At 37.2% G+C, this 17591-nt stretch overlaps 1 protein-coding gene across 7 annotated transcripts in view; it reads right to left on the bottom strand.

Annotated features, from left to right (window-relative positions):
- Positions 1 to 17591, bottom strand: part of Ars2 (arsenic resistance protein 2) — a 46006-nt gene that overhangs the window by 11154 nt on the left and 17261 nt on the right. For 6 of the 7 annotated variants that reach the window (XM_087341041.1, XM_087341065.1, XM_087341057.1 and 3 more), the window contains 11 exons: positions 12313 to 12379; positions 11179 to 11522; positions 10399 to 10565; positions 9696 to 9782; positions 9398 to 9576; positions 7867 to 8085; positions 6430 to 6570; positions 5477 to 5725; positions 3598 to 3765; positions 1749 to 1886; positions 1066 to 1196 (listed from right to left, as the gene is read on the bottom strand). In XM_087341041.1, the coding sequence (XP_087197167.1) occupies positions 1066 to 1196; positions 1749 to 1886; positions 3598 to 3765; positions 5477 to 5725; positions 6430 to 6570; positions 7867 to 8085; positions 9398 to 9576; positions 9696 to 9782; positions 10399 to 10565; positions 11179 to 11522; positions 12313 to 12379 (1890 nt within the window). Of the gene's footprint in view, positions 1 to 1065; positions 1197 to 1748; positions 1887 to 3597; positions 3766 to 5476; positions 5726 to 6429; positions 6571 to 7866; positions 8086 to 9397; positions 9577 to 9695; positions 9783 to 10398; positions 10566 to 11178; positions 11523 to 12312; positions 12380 to 14934; positions 17581 to 17591 lie in introns of those variants that run through there. The other variant, XM_087341069.1, reaches the window with a different exon arrangement.

The following is a 17591-nucleotide window of genomic DNA, read 5'->3' as shown; positions in this document are numbered from 1 at the left end:
GTCCCACACTAAAAAAGTTTGCACAGTTTGAGCAATCTGCATGATATTTGAAACCATGGCTAATCTATAAAATTTGGTACAGACTATGAAATACTAAAATTACAAGAATGAGACACAACACTGGAAAGCTAATGAAAGTCTGAGAGTCAGCTGATGTGTCTATACAGTGTATTAAAATGGGCATGCATGTTAAGACAAATTCATCACAGCTGTATAACCTGTGCATGATACCAGTCTCAACACAACAAAGTCTCCCAAATAGCTGCATCCTTTGGTCTTGCAGCCAAAATTTTGTATGCATTCTGACTTAGCCGTACATGCCCCATCAATTTCATTACCCAGCAGCATTTATCACGATAATTTACTGAATGTGCCAATCAAAGGAGAGGATTTAATGGCCGTCTCTCTCTCTCTCTCTCTCTGCAAAACATTGCAACACATTTAACAGAGACCCTCTGATTAACAGTCAAGATTGCAGAAATCATAATAATCATGTTTCAATTTTTCATCATAGGGATCTTCTGAAAGGCACAATATATTTAAAATAAAATGTTCCTCTTCATTCTGACTTAAATTCTCTTTGTGCCGTCTCAACATACAGGTTTATTGCGCAAGAAACATGTGCGATGGATTTCTTTTGTTGGATGGTGGACACAGCAAGTTCTCCCACACGATTACTCACGGTCTTGACCAAAGTGTCCAACTCACAAGTCACGAAACCAGTGACACGCAGTCTCCTAGGCCTTCACCAAACTAAATTTCTCCCGCACAAACAGTGCCGAAAGGACTGCGGGAGTGAAGAAAATACCAGTAGACATAAAGAAAGGTGAAAAGAAAAAGGACACTTTCTGCTGTGGTCTCCAAGACCACACATTACTGGTTAAGAGTTAATTTAGGCATTCCTCGCCATTGAAATGGCAGATAATGCCGAGAAAAGAAGTACTGGTGCATAAGGAAGTGTACTGTAAGATATAAGGCAGTGTAAACTTTAAGACTAATAAAATATCTTTTGACCTAAGCTTTACTGTGCCACTCATTTTATTGGATAAAAACTTTAAAGGATACACATCAGGGTCTTTGTGACCTAGCTTGCTGTATTCTTCATCTGTGATCTTTGTTACTGGTTGCAAGAATGAAGCAATTTTCTGCTCAAAAGTACGGCAATAATCGCTGATCTCCTGCTGAGCTACCTGTAACTATTAAGAGATCCAAGTTCATCATTATTATGCAACAAGTAAAAATTAATTTATTTTTCAGATAAAAACGTACAAAATCTCTTGTGTAACCTCTGTAAAAGATTATTTGTACTGACAAAGGAGAGGCGGGGGCACAAAACAGCATTACATGAAAAGACCCACAACACTTTTAAAAGAATACATTCAATGCCATCAATATATAAGAACACAGGTAAACATGCAAATTCATATGCAGTGCACAAGTCATAGGATAACAAATTTTCATTTAACAACCACTCACAGGCCTCCCACTGACTCACACAATGCATTTTTCCTGCATAATAAACTGCTTACAAAGTCACAGTCACCACTTTCAGCCAATCCAAGCACTCCTGAGTGCAATCGGTAAGCTTCAGCCAATCAGTGACACCAATTTATAAGCATTTTGAGCGTGATTCTTCCTACCCCAATCCCCCCCCGTCAGCTATTTCCTTAGCCTACGGTAAGAAATGTTTTGTTAGGCAGGGAACCACTGAACAAGGTAATATATACTAATATCCATAAGTGACTTACTTTTGATGACGGTGGAATACCTCGTGCATGCATGATGCCACATCGATTTGGCATCTCATCTTCATTCGGATATTCACAGTGATTATAATAGTCCACAGAATGGACAACACGCAGATAAAACAGTAAGCGATCCAACACCTGTAAAACAGAGCAAATGGTCTGAAACCAGCACACACTGCAATGACTGCCATTTAACAAGCACCTCTGCCTCAATTCAACAGGAGTGGAAAGATGTCGCTAACAGAGCTGTCTTCTGGTATACCTATTATGTCCATCATCAGGGTGATGATAATAGAGGCAATATGCACCTCTAAAATGTCGGTAAACTTTACCAGACTGCTTGGAGCAGCATCCCAGAAGACAGCCATCTTCATACTCATCACTACGAGAACCTGAAGTCTCACACAGAATATACATATTTACTAAATTATTCCTTGCAAGATTAATTTCAGATTCTGATATCTTTCTTTGTTTTTAATTTAATTAAAGCAAAAATGCAAGACTTTTTGTGGCGTGTGATCTTTGGAGATTTGCAATGAAAGGGCATAACACTACATCAGATGCACACACACACGTCTTGCGGGAGGGGGGGGAGGTAGTATGTTACCTATAATATACTGAAAAGGAACCACTATGTTACAAATTTTAACACCTGTCACAAGTACACAGTTTAACTTCAAAGTCGGGTAGCTACCAACGAGCATACACCCCGGCACAAAATTACTGGATACACAGTTAAGGCCAGACGAGTGACACCGTGTGCTACTGTGGTATTTATATTATTGCAAACTAGCATTTTCATCAATAGCATGTTACTTAGATCATTTATTAGCTGAATAGAATCCTTAAAATTGTGTACGTATGAGACCTTCATAATTTCTTTCAGGGTTCTAGTACGAAATTTTGCTACAAGGTGAATACTTCCAGTTCACTAGGCTAATGGTATTTTCATGTACCTTCACTGTCACACGTAGTGTGGGTGCTGTGGGATTCATGTTGGGAAGCCTGAGGGGAAGAGACCGCTTGGGAGACCTAGACGTAGATGGGAAGATAATGACAGGTGGGATCTATGGGAGATAGGAGTTGAAGGAGACTGGATTTTGTTGGCCCAGGACAGGGTCCGGTGGAGGGCTCTGGTTAATTCGGTGATGAACCTTCGAGTTCGGTAAGCCATCTAGTTAGTTAGTTACTTCTGTTTGGATGCCATTTTGTTTGTTGAGTGTTTTACTGTTTTTGGTATTGGTCTGTAGGATTGGTGTTTTGGTTTTACAAACTAATCATGTTTAAAAAACACTGACTTCTTTTTCTATGTTTCTAATGGTAAAATTACTAGCGTATTTCATTTAACTACTTTTGTGATAGTGAGGAAATGGTTACTTAATTTTTGTTCTATTCTGTTACATACTATTCATGAGATTCAACACTAGTGTTCATCGTTTGTACACAAAGACCACGATACCAGCTACAGATTATAACGTGGCTACAAACTTTAGGCGGATGAATGGAGATGGTCAGAAAGTCACAACCAAGTCTGCCTACCTCGTACCACTCACTAAGTACTAAGGAGTGCTGCTGTGTGTTTGTAACATGTTTGATTCATGTGTGCCCCTACTTTTGTTTTAATTTCTATAATTAAAAAAGAGGGTAAATTGCTTGATATGTATCTTTAAATTGTGCTTCTAAGGTGGGGTATTTTTATGTAAGAAGGGTTATAAATACATTTCTCTTATGATGGTACTTTTGAGACCCAATGATTTTAACTTTATAGGCAGGAAAGCATTTAAGCAAGAACTACTGAAACACCTTTTTTATTTGCAATCACAGGATTCTTTTGGAAAGTGAAGTCTACCTTAATAAGTGCTTCATCTCTCTCGACACTGGCTGTATCATCACCGAGCTGCCCCTCCTCTTGATCAGCGGTATGTCCCAAAAGTTCCTCTTCTTCAGCAGAAGCCTCTTCAATCAAATAGTCGGTGATGTTCTTCAATACTGGATTCTTTGACACAAGCCCAAAGCTCTGCAATAAACAAAAGTACCCAACCTAACCTAAGAATAAGAACCAAAAACTGTTAGCTAAAGCTGATGGGCCCTCAGAATGCTACAACTACGGCATCCTTCCTTTGGAAAGTTCCTGGGCATGAAGAACTTTCTAACCTCATTCAAAAACAACTAACATTCACTGAGAAACCACATGATGCCTAGAAACAATGTATAACTGTAACTGCTAGAGAAACTGGGCAAAAATTTAAGGCATACTGTATGAGAGATGCAATCAGATTATAAGTAATAGAAATGAAGCATTAAAAACATATAAGTAAAACCTTGTATTTATGTTGAAGGACAGTATACTGAAGCAAAATCCAAGGGCATCTGAGAGCCACTAAATTCACCGTTTGGCTACTGTCACAGAACACAGAACTATCTTATCTTCACAACATCAAGGTACAATTTAACTTAAAACTCCAAGTCACAGAGGTTCTTTTAAGGAACCCAATGGTTCATAACCACATTCATAGATGTCTGTTATCTGACCCTACACTCGGCCAGTTCAATCCAGCCCCACATTCACACCTTTTATCTCGAACATCCATCTGACATAATCTTCAAACCACACCCAGGTTTAATACATGCCTTCATCGCTAGAGGTGCATGTATCACGTTCAGCATAAATGTATCAACCCCAATGACAGAGACAGAGCAAGTCTCTGAAACACCACTTTTCTGCTAAATGTTGACATGACTACTGTCCAAGATGATCTTAGTGGAAGTTTATAAATGTTTAACAATTTATTTTTCTTTATCTTTTGTATGCAGAGGTCAACAGAACAAAAATTTGCCCTTAATAAGATAACCTAAAATTAATATAAGAAATAAAATACCGTCAAGATACAAGACATAAAATAATACTGATTTGCTAATAATTAACCCCTAAAATTACAGAGCACCAAGTGACAGCTCTATAAAAGCCAGCCCAGTGAGTCAATGAAGTGCATTTATTTATTTGTTAATAGTTTACTGAACAACACTTTTCAGTAGCTAAGACTCTACAGCCTCACTTAATGGTACCTGCACCTTGTCGCGGTGGTGGGGCTTGAGTTACCTCAGTGATCCCAAGAGCTATGCAGGCGGTAGCATAGGACCTCCCTAGCCAGATTGCTCGAGGGGGAGAGGTCAGACTAAGACATGTAACCTGGTCCTCCAGGTTGGGGGTTGGTCGTAAGGCTAACAATGTTGCACCGTAAAAAGGAAGATGTTTCAAAACCTCAATCAAAGCCTCGGACACAGACCTAACAGGTGGAGGATAGGACCGAATGGAAGAGGAGAATTGAGGAGGCCATGGACTGAATACGGACCAAAGAGCCATAGAAGAAGAAGAAGAAGATTTTACATCATCAAATGACAGGGAAGTGAATAATGGATCAGAAAGAATGTGGAAAGAAGCAGTCAGCCTAATTTAAGGCACTATCCAGGCAGTTGCCTGGAGGGACTAAGTAAAACCATAAAAAAATCCGCCAGGATAGCCGGTCTCCGGGCTGAGATCTGGACCTGGGACATCCCAAATACGAAACAGAAGCGTTAACAACTCGAACATGATGTTTGGTCAATGTAGTGATGATGATAATAATAATAACTGTACCAAATATGTGCAAGTCAACTAAAGATAAAATCAATCATGTCTGGTTCTTTGTATCAATCATTTAAATGCCTACAATACATTTAAGACTCACTGGCAATGACAACTGATCTGGCTCCTTTTCCTTCGCCTTCTTAGAGTCTCCTGGTGCCAGATCACCCTTTCCTTCTGGTGAATCAGGATCTACCCAAAGTCCTGCTTTAGCATCCAAATTATGAACAATGCGTGCTGACAGTTTAATGTCATGTCTAACAACCTGTCGATGTGATGTAATACCATTAACTGTCCTGATGCGCCGACTGAGGTCTCTATTCACGATGGCACCTAATTCACAATCCCGCAGCTGGAAAAAAAGTTATACGTAATTAGAATCATCATAAAAACACTGTCCGATTCCCATGCATTTTTTAATTGCAGGTGTGTAATAAACATTTCACGGGTACACACTTAAAATATCTTTACATTTTTAAGAACCTTTATTCATTCCAATACACCCGACGAACTGTCAGAACAACCGATATGAGATTTACATAATTTTTACTGTGAAACAATTTTTTTTAAGTAAAATCCATGTAAGGAGAAGAGACTTTACTGCAAAGCATATACAGGAAAGCTTTCTATCTGTAAATCTTGTATAATCTGGCATAACATATGATGAGCAAAGTGTTTTTCAGTGATACAAGTATACAAGCAACACACCACTAATTTGATTTTTGTGAAAACAACAAATCTTTGTTATTTGTTTTCAGTGCCCTTCATTATAACAAACCTATAACATCTAATAACCATCAGTACATAAATAATTGTTTTATCACTGAAAGTCTGGGGCCTCTAGTGACATCATTATGCTGTACAAAGAGTAATGTTCTTACAGACACATGAATATTGAAAAAAGTGATTTTTATTATGATGCCTGCATTCAAAACCTTTCCTTGTAACTGTAAAATTTAACCTGATAACATTCTTGAACTTAAACTGCGCTGGACGTTGATAGACAAGATCTGGCACTACATTCATAAACACAAGAGGGCCAATTATGTAACTTACACGTATGTTATTAAGGTTCCAACAGATCTCTTTGATGTTCACTTGTCTTTCAAATGTAACCCAGCCTCTTCTGAACCACCTTCTTTCAGGCTGGGGATCAGCTATGGCAACTCGAAGGAACCCTGGATAACGCTTGCACATCTGAAACAATGACACTGTCACTACACCTGCAGAATGAAGATTTAGACACCCGATGAAGTTGATCGCCAAAACCACTACCAAAAATTAAATTTGTATATAAGGAAAGACTTCCAGGAAGGTAAAAATCAAAATGTACAATGGTTAAAGCAAATGACAGAAGTGCTTATCAAAGAACGAGTCCACTGTACAAACACTACATATAATGAAAGGCTTGAGACAGTAGAGTAAACCCATCATAACAATGTAATCATCAAACACTGTCCACTTTTTTTTTGGGGGGGGGGGGGACAAACAACAATTTGGCATTTAATGAATATTTTGAGGTTAAATTAATTTAGAACTACTTCTAATTCTGCCTGCCTAATCTTCAGACATCACACACTACATAATGCTTTTCTAAATTTCTTTTTCACTACCTACATTTTTACAAACACTTGAGGAAACATGCTATATCTTTTGTACTGCATTTTGTCAAGAATGGCTGGGATACAGGGACTGTGCAGGCTTTGTAAGTCTGGGTTTCAATGCATTAAATATATAATGTCCCATAATTATTGACCCAAAAAAGAAAATTTATTACAGAGACATAATCGAAAGAGAGGGTTAGGAAAAATATGGATGGAAGCTGGAAATTTAATTAGTGTAGCTGGCAACAATGCATAGACAAATATGGTGACAATGTGCGACTATGTATGCTAAACATGTGCACGTGTATGCAACTTGAGGTGAAAAGGCTGTTAAACACAGGAGGAGCTCCAAGAACACGTATGATTCTGTGGTGGTAAATACAGTTTACAGGTCGCATGAGTGCTGTCACAAGCACTAAGACTGTCGTTGCTGTGCAAGGAAGCTCTGGAACAACACCCATGAAGCTGTTGGGGCAGTTATCATGCGAGGTTCAGCTATCACGCAGCACATGTCAACACACATTACGCAAAACATATTTAACACCTACACGTGCCGAACAAGCACAACATTTATGCCTCATGTACAAATCATACATTTTGCGTCTTGTTGGATTGCCATAACTATGTTTGTCTTTGCACTGCTGCCAACTGCACTACACAAAATTCCCTTCCTTCCCAATGTTCTGCATTTTTTCAAACTCCCTCCACACAGAAGGCTGTCCATAACAATGTTCCTTTATGTACGCACGGGATACTCTGTACAAATGTCACCCTAATGATGGACTTATGCAGTCCAAATTTGAGTCATGAATTTTATAACATTTTATTGGAAGCACTCAGTCTATACAACTACCATGTTTAGATATCATCTACATATATGCGCACTAACCGCTTCAACTTCTTGTTTGGTGATAGTTGGCGCAAGATTTCTCAGGAAAATCGAGGCAGTCTTGTGAAGCGGCCGTGGTTTAACCGCCTCTTCACTGCTGTTTCTTTTCTTTTTATGCTCCCTTTCTGATTCATCACCTTCTTCAGCGTCATCCCCACTATCCATCTTGCCATCCTTTACAACATTCTTCTCTGATTTATCCTTGTCTTCTTTATCTGACTGCAGCAAAGTAAAAGCACACACTGCATGAAATCACATGACACGTGCAAACAATTAAACCTCCAGGTATTACTCAATGAATGTTAAAAACATTATATAACTTAACAAGTATTAAGAAAGCACAGATATGTAAAATAAAACCAGCTTCACAAGAATTTATAATATCTGGTAAAATGTGCATTCTAATGAGCAATATCTACAGATATGAAAATAATGAAGAATAATTTCACACTCTATACACCTTTATATTGCCCGAAATGAGAAATTAAAGATTTTCTCATGTTCGTTCAAAACCCTGTAATCACAAATAACCATGTATAATGGTCCCTTCTCTCATTCTTTACAAGCAAAAGTCCTACCTACTATTTGCCGCAAGACCCGCTCGGATTGTCATATTCTGAACATATTTTGTCATTGTTTTTCAAAGTGGTCAACACTGTAGAAGATGACAATACACACTGTGACAGCTCGTCTTAGTTGAAGTCATATGGTACTTAGAGGAAGAGGTAATTATGTGCCTAGTCGTAACAGAGTTAGTGAAACTAGGAGAAAGGATTCTGCGAAAGTGGCTAGGAGAACGTCTTTCAGAAATGGAGCACTTTTTCATCATTAAACTTATATATATAATTATACATAAATAATGACACTCACATTGTAATTCGTATCCTACCTACAATGTGTTCTTAAAGCGAGAGGAAAAATTACACCAATCCTGTAGGAACCTTCCCTATTATCTATAGTACGAGGAAGCACCACTATACATAAGCACATTTCCAGTAGAAAATTCTGCTTCCACGAGTTTGTCTATGAACAAGAGCCTCCAGGTGGAATTTCATGCCAAGTGATGTCAGCTACCAGTGGCGTATCTTCCAATATATTATTAAAAAATATAAAATTTGGTTGTAAGAGTCAGTTTTCAAACTCCTGACCGTGTGTACAGTCTCTAACAAGCGAGGCCAGTGATGTAGACGGACGATAAATGATTTACATCAGCTATGACACCACACATGGCAGTGAAGTACGGTAGCCATCCATACACCTCGTTATAGCAAGCGGATGCTCTAGTGAGGATACTACGTAGGGTAATAGGCATATGGATCATTTGTGATGAAGAATACTGTATGTGTGGTTTCTATGTTAGGGGAATTTGAACTTCATTAAAAAGCGCTTGTCACAAAGAGAAGATTTATGTTGAATAACCATAGCTTCATACAGAGCGGAGTAGATTTAAAGCAAAACTACAAGTTGAGCTGATGCAGGCATTTATGGAATAAAACAGCTGGCTAGTTACGTGTATATCAATATAACTTACGCTATCTTCGGGGTCATCATCAGATTTCTCTTCTTTCTTTGCAATTTCATCTTCCTCTTCCTTGTCATCATTTGCATCCACTTCCATGTGTTTCTTCTTGACCTCATCTTCTGCAAAGCTGTCATCACCTCCTTTTCCTTCCTCCAATCCAGGAGGAGGAGGTTCATCCTCTTCCATATCTGCAGTGAAACAGTCCTTAATTTGAACACGACAATAATATTATACATACCTGATATACTGTTAGATGATCAATGTCAATACAGAATGCAGGGTAAATGTTAAATGTACTAATACTGACCATTATTATCACCAGGGGCAGCCGGTTCATCCCCACTCTCACTTCCGCTCTCATATTCATATTCTCTTTTGCGTTTCTTGACTTGACCTGGTAACAAAAATCCTGTTATGTGCGGAAATTAAACACAAAGGACATGCACAATACAGAAATGAATTTCTGTTGTTCGTTTTCACTATAGCTGATAAATCATGTAACAATGTTTTAGAGAAGCTGCAACAAACAAAAACGTACTGCTATAAAACAAGTACAATGAGACTCTATGAACTGCTACTGTCAACTACTAGCTGCCTGTAATACCTACACCAAAATATGAAGCTGTCATGCCTTACTTTCTACAAATGCATACAGTAAAATCTCAACATAATGAATGAAAATACCGTTCATCCCCTACCAATGCACCATCACAAATGTTAAATCATTCTAGTTTACATCGTGATAGCAGGACTTCATGAAAGGCTGTTTTACATTCACTAATATTACTACAAATGTGTGGTGTGCCACTTATTTTATAATGCACTGTGCTTTGCAAATGCAATAAATCTTAAGTTATTCATTTCTTTGTATTGCCTTTTACTACAGCGTATATATATAATTTGTCAAACCAAGATTTTACTGTACATCATTTGTTTCAATTATACAGTAACTAGTAAATTTTAAATATAAATTAAAAACATTATATATTTAAAAGTGACAGAATACGTACTAGGCCCATCCTCTTCCTCTGCAGACTTCTGCTTGAGAAACTCTTTGGCCTTCTTCTGTAGCTCAACCTGCTCCGAGCTGATTATCAATTTAAGAGGCTGTGACGGGTCCTTCTTCAATTCTAAAGGTTCTGTAGTCTTGTCACGTTCCTTTTTCTTTGTGTCCTCACTACACAACATTACACATATATTTTATATGCCATACCTATGCCAAACACCTTCTGAGATGACAAACATTAGCATTTACAAATTCAGAAATGAAAATGATTGGATAAAAAGCACTCACAGCCCATTTAATCAGAAACTGCTAAATCCTATTCTAAATAAATTTGGTATGGAATAGTGTCAGCAAACATAATTTCGCCCACAATTTACGGACAGCGCAATTGGTAACCAATGGGAAATTCCACTGATTAAATGTATATTCAATCTATCACAATAAGGTATAAGGTCTGTATTTTTCCAACATGGGAAGAAACTTCTTTCAGCATCATTTCCATTTCACATGTTAATGGGCAGGTAGAAACGACATTCCTTTTTGTGCCTATATAAATCCTGCATGCTAATTGTTAAGACAAATCTTCTTGAAAGCAATAACAACAACCACACAAAGTAAATTAATTTGCACAGACAATACTCATATAGAGTGTGACAAATCTAGAAAATGTCACTTAAAATATTCACCTTTCTGAAATTCAAAAGTGGCAGCAATAAAAAGCATAATTTCAATACAAAAACTGATGTTAAGGAAATAAAAGACAATGAAAAGGGACAAAACTTACTCTTCACCAAGTATGAATGGTTTAGATTCGTCTTCCTCTTCCTTGACACTCCCTGGCTTGACGTCACTGTCTCCAGAGCCCTGCTTTTCTGCTGTCTGACCTCCTGCAGTTGCACTGCTGGGCTTTGAAGTCTGATTTGCCCCAACTCCAGCAGATCCCTGGCCTGAACCAGACCCCACTGGTCGGGGTTCATCCAATGCCAGCAAGTCATAATCTGTTCCGCCTTCGAGCCGTATGACGACGGCATCTAGCAACCGGATCAACTGTTCCGACTGATCTGCATCCACTGATACCGTACCCAGACGACTCTGCTCCATAAATTCTATAAATACCTTAACACGATTCTGCAATATATAAAAATGATGGAACATCATTAATATTATCCATGCAGCATGAATTCATGTACAAGGTACTTCAGGCACTTAAACACTCAACTGCAAACTACAATCTTATTGCCCCTATTTACAAAACTAAAGAATCATATATACATGCAGTTTAAACTGTACAATGAGGAAGGTTCCGAACTTTTTGTTTGTACAGTGGCAACCTTGGATAAGGGAGCGACCAATCAAGAAAACATAGAAAATGAAGTTCTATGTAGGCTATAACGCCACAGTCAACATTGAAACACATATTTTTTGAAAGAGAGCCAATCAGAACTGATTGAAGCTGAGAGGCAGTATGACCTCTGAAACGTTGGTTAACATCAACCAGATTACACGGCGCAACAACCCAGGAGACAGAAATCTTCACACTCACAGCTGTGAAAACCTCACATCTTAAATAGATTATCAATTTGAAAAATGTACGAAAAGTGTAAAATACAATGTAAATTGTGTGTAAGCATATGTAAAAACCCAAACTATGAAACTGAAAGATATATTTATTTGTGCTCACTTCTCCATCAACCACCACCATGCAGAAAGTGTGGACTACACCAGCGGTTATTAAAATTATTTCCTGAAAATTCTGATTATGGTGGCAAATATAGCAAAATCTTCATTTAATATTTCTACAGAGGCCAATGAATTTGAACAAAGAACAGTTACATTCACGGAAAGTAACACTGAGACTATGAGGCAGCAACTACAGAAACTGAATGTCGCGTGAGGAATAAGTACAAAGAGACTGTACCTTAAGAGCTGCCATCTGCTCCTCTCTCCTCTTCACGGAGTCTTCTGGATGGTATTTTATTTTGAACCTGAAGGTAACCGAGCAAACTTATATTAATAAAACTTCAAGTGGTATGTCGAATCTCATTAAATCCATGCTGATCTTTGATTACTTCTTTTAAATAAAAACTATGGCGTACAAAGCAGAGTAGGGAGGAATCCAAAATACAATCAATATATATAACACAAAATATTTTCTATACAATAGTTAAAATCTTCACAAAATATTGTGTTTGTACTGAACGACTGAAGTGAAACATTTGCACTTGTCATGTACAGGACAAAATTTGAATGACAAAAGTATCTAAAGCTTACTGTGTTCAATTTACATGGTGCATAGTAATCGGAAATCTTCAACCTTTCTACTCTGTACACAATATTTTAATCCTTGCTATGAAAGTGTTACCAACTGTTAACTGCACTAGCATTGGGAAATGTGAATAAAAGTTTCTAATCCCTATTTCTGGAAAGAAACATGTTATTTATTTAACCTATTTATTTAATTTATATATATAAACACACATACACTTACACACACATATATAAAAGTGTGTTTGCACAAAACACATTTTTCTTAAATGCCAACTGTACAGGATGCAACGTTGCTCCCTGCAGATATTATATTACTTACAATATGTCATTTTGTTGCACATGACATAACTTAAGGCCGTGGCTTGATGATTATTCAAGAAGAAAAACTGATTTCTACAAATGAGTTGGCTAAGAATTGTTTCTTAATCCACACAACAAAAATAATAGCAATGTGCAGTCCCACAGTCAGCCATGTAATGTAAATGTTTCGTTTATTTATCGTGCCTACTTTGCTATATTATACCGACACCAAAACACAGTGATCGCCTTAATACACGACTACAGACCTTACAGAATTTGAAGTTCCGTATTCTTGCAGGAGTTAGCCAAAACCTGATAGGAAGAATGCATATAAATTTGTACTGTACACTCAGAAGCAAAGTTTCATTCGAAATGTTTTAAGCCGGTCTATTACAATTACTGACACAGGCTTGAATTTTGCTTTGAGACCAAAATATGATTGACGAAAGTAAAACACGAATCACTTACATCAAAAGTAATGCAGGAACAATAAATTGTGGGTTGGCTTATTAGCTTGCCTTTACATCCTTGGATGGAACACTTTTTAAGTTGCATCAACTACTGAATACACACTTGTATTCTAAATGGCGAATTAAGGAAATGATTGTGGCATACGAGAATCGATAAAAAGTACCGAAACTGAATTCATATCTCAAATCAAACTGCGCACTGAAACTGAAATGATGGTGTGATATGAATGGCGAATTTATGACATGTTAGAAGACAGGTGATGGGGTATTAAGGTACTAATTTGAAATTTAGTTGGAAGAACAAATGTTGCATGGAATGAGTCACCTGATGAAAGTAAGGCATCAATACCCTAAGTTATGTCTTATTAGCATTACACAGAAATGTTCATAATAAACAAGGTTCATTCACTTGCTTTCAAAGTTTTGACTCCAGATGTTTAACGAGTCAACAATCAAGATAAGGATGAAGTGGAGCAAACTTTGTAACTGATAAATCAATCAAACATGCAGATAACCACATATATTAAGAGTTGTGTTCCTTGCATAAATTCCACGCTTTTCTTTTTTACATGAGGGCTTTGTTAAAAGATCCTTTACACAAAGGAACGGCTCTAATAATAAATCACTTCAAAAGATAATTCTAACCATGTCAATGGCATGCGTATTGCCCGATTCCATAAAAGAGGACCGACACCTTGTTCTGGACAGTGGGACAGGTCACTTCTTAAAACTCCTCTGTACTAATTATTTTCATTGTAAATGGTGGGGATAAGGTGATAGCACTGACTTATATTAACCAATGAAGGAATATGCATCTGGCGAATGAGGTGCATATCCACAGTACATACAAAACTCCACAGAAGTAATGACTGGATTGTCACTACTGCAAATGTCAGACGCAAAAAACTTATCCTGCTTTATATTTGTAAAGCCGTGGCTTGGCTCCCGGGACAAGACACATTTGACAAACGTCACTTAGTTTGTGAGCATGCACTAACTTTACGCATGGTATATGGTATTAATACTGTACATTCCTGATTTTATGCATGCTTATGCCAACAGTGCCTATTGAACAAAATCAAACAGAACACGCAGCATACACATTCCTTCCGTATCACTGTGTGTGTGAATCTTATCTGAATAACCAAATTATTTTACTTTAAAGTCTGCGGCTACCTTATATCCGTGCAGTCTTACAGTCATGCAAATTCAGTATATTGTAAGAAAAGGCTCCAGGTAATTTTTAATTTCTGAAGGTAGATTACATGTGTGCAAGATTTAAACGACAGTACATCAACTTGGTAGATATCTTTGAATAAGGACTGTAGTACATGTATCAAGGCATCTGGAACCTATCTCAGCAGATACCAATCAAGTGTTGTCTCCCCTTATAAAAATGATTTAAATTTCTGCCCACATCATTAAATTCTAGACAAATAGCATTGTAAGTGGGGTTGAAGGGGGAGTAAAAAGTAGAGCTGAGTGATGAATTAGAATCTCACCTGCTTGCTGGCATTTTATATGTTGCCCCCACACATGTGAACGAGCGAATCAACGGCAGTTTCACAACACGAAATTGCAAATTGTGATTATAATTCCCTGACTAAAACCGCGCGGTATAAACCCAAGATATTACATAAAATATCTGGGTTTTCTCTCTCGGATATAAAAGATATACGACCACTGCATTGTGCTCAGCGGTATACGAGCTAAAGACATATATATCTATGCGTGAATCCATTCACAGGTCATCATATTAACGCAGCAGAGATAATTTGTTTACAGTAAATGTACTGGTGAAATCCACCGATGATGCATATGTTGATTATTCTTCTTCCATTCCATTCATCACACTTGCTACTATTATTCTCCATATTTTGGAATTATTTGATTCCTTTTCACCACATATACATTTCATCGCTTTTCATTTCAACGCAAATTTTTCCATTTTGTTTCGGGCATATTTCACCATTTTTATTCCATTTTATGTTGCATCATTAATATACCACACACAATATGACACAAAAGTAAAATACTAGATTGTGTATCTTCGCACTGGTGCAGTAGCGTCCTCTTAGTGTAAGAAAGTAAGCTGTAGGAAAGAATTGGTTTCATCATACAGTTAAGAGTGGAATGCAGTGGTACAGCTTTCATTCTGACTTTACTCTCTCAGAAAGTCAGCACAACATGGAATTTATCCAAATCCAAGCTGCTGCACAAATGTTACAAAGAAACAATTTAAAATATGAAATTATTTAATAAATTTTTCCACTGTCAGTCAGCAGACTTGTCTGTAATTACGCTACATAGTTCTTGACAAAACAGATGGCATTTACAGAAATTTTAAAGACAGGAGAGACTGAAAAAAATTTCACTTGAAGGACAGCAGATTTAAAGGCCTACTATACCAAAGCCTATGTAATGTAGCTGGGCAGAATTCAATGTATGAATATTATTTACACAACATGACAGAGATGTAGAAGTATCTCTTTTAAACTGGAGTACATGGTATGCCTTATTAATCGCTGTTCCAAAATATATATCTGAAACATTCGATTACTTAAGCTGTCTGAATAATGGCTCAGTTCTTTGTGCAAGGACTCAGTCTGAGGACAAATAGTCCTTAATTATCTGAAAATGAGTAAGGAACTGAACAAAATGTTCATGAATTTTGATCAACAAATCGTGAGACACTAAGCTGTAGAAAGGGTGCATCTTGGATTCAAATAAATATCGGAAGAAAGAAGCAGATAAGTAAATAACATCTAAAATTGATCACTCTGTAACAATGACGTTTTCTTGAAGCCCTATGAAGTAACACAATTCTAGGACAAAGGTCACATCTTTTCAATACAAGCCATAACTTCGTAACTTGTATACCTTACTCTTGAAGCTCCTATATATTAGAAGAGAAAATGTTTAAGAAGAAACAGCTTGAAATTTTGGTATACAATCTTGAAAATGACTACTTTTAATATGCTGCTGTTATTTATAACAAGCAATAAACAAAGTGTAAAAGCATACTGGGGCTAACTACATTTATAGTAATAAATACGAGTCATGTATTATTCTGTGACAAAACCACAAACTATACACTGGAAACTAAAGCAACATGTAACCTCAACTTTGCATCCAGAAGGGGTAGGACAGTCAAACTTTACATTGGACATGAATTTGCTCGTCACATCTCCAAGAAAACAGTTAGAGATCAATGTCAACAGGGCTGAAATATATGAAAACTGTGGGGGATATAAATCTAATTACCACCTTATTTGTTCAGAACTTCCTGACCATTTTGAAACTCAATACAAATAGCACAGGAAATGACACCATGAAAGCAGATTACAGCCCACAAAGTCTACAGCTGACAGAAGTCTAGAAGCAAAGACAAGACAACGGGCCTGCCTGGGTCGTCACGCTAAAAATCCTCATGAACCGTTTCTAAATGCTCGCCATCCTGCTTATAAAACAGTAACATCCCTGAATACTAACAACTTTATTTTAATAAAGCAACTATTACTTCTGCCAAACTTCTGAAAGAGGTGCATTATTTGAGGGGAACAAAATGATGCATCTATTTCCTTCATGTTTGAAATCATATCATTTGAAATTTTCAACATGCCCATTTTAAGCCTTTAGTTTAGCAGATTCAAACTGAGGTTACATGGTACACCAGAACTGCAATTTGAGAAGTCATTTTCACATATCTGCCAAGAACTTCCTTCATACAGAAAACAACAGGGAATTCAGTTATAGTCTACACATATTGCTCTCTCACAGCCATGTTTGAGACAAGAGTGTGGAAAATAATTACAGCAACACTCACTATCGCATTGCAAATAAATCTGGACATCTGAAAACTAAATAAAAAATCCTGTTCATCACATGTAAACAATTTAAGCAGTACGGACAACTGTACAGGATTACTGGAAATGAATACCCGCAGTTTAAAAGTTACATTTCATGAGCATGTAACACTTAGATCAGGGGTGGCCAACCCAAATGATCTTTTGGGCCACTTTGGAAATGCATCATAACTCCGCGGGCCACATATAAAATTATATATCCCCATATTAGATTTAGATACACTATAGACATTTTTTTGGAGTGAAAAATTGAAACATAATGAGTTATTATTATTGTGTTTACTATTATTCTT

The sequence above is a fragment of the Zootermopsis nevadensis genome, unplaced genomic scaffold (genome assembly GCF_977971745.1).
Source record: "Zootermopsis nevadensis isolate Lab colony 2312 unplaced genomic scaffold, Znev_1.0 Znev_ptg000003l, whole genome shotgun sequence".
NCBI lineage: Eukaryota > Metazoa > Arthropoda > Insecta > Blattodea > Termopsidae > Zootermopsis > Zootermopsis nevadensis.
Note: the sequence above shows the minus strand (reverse complement) of the source record. Positions and strands in the feature narration are given on the sequence as shown.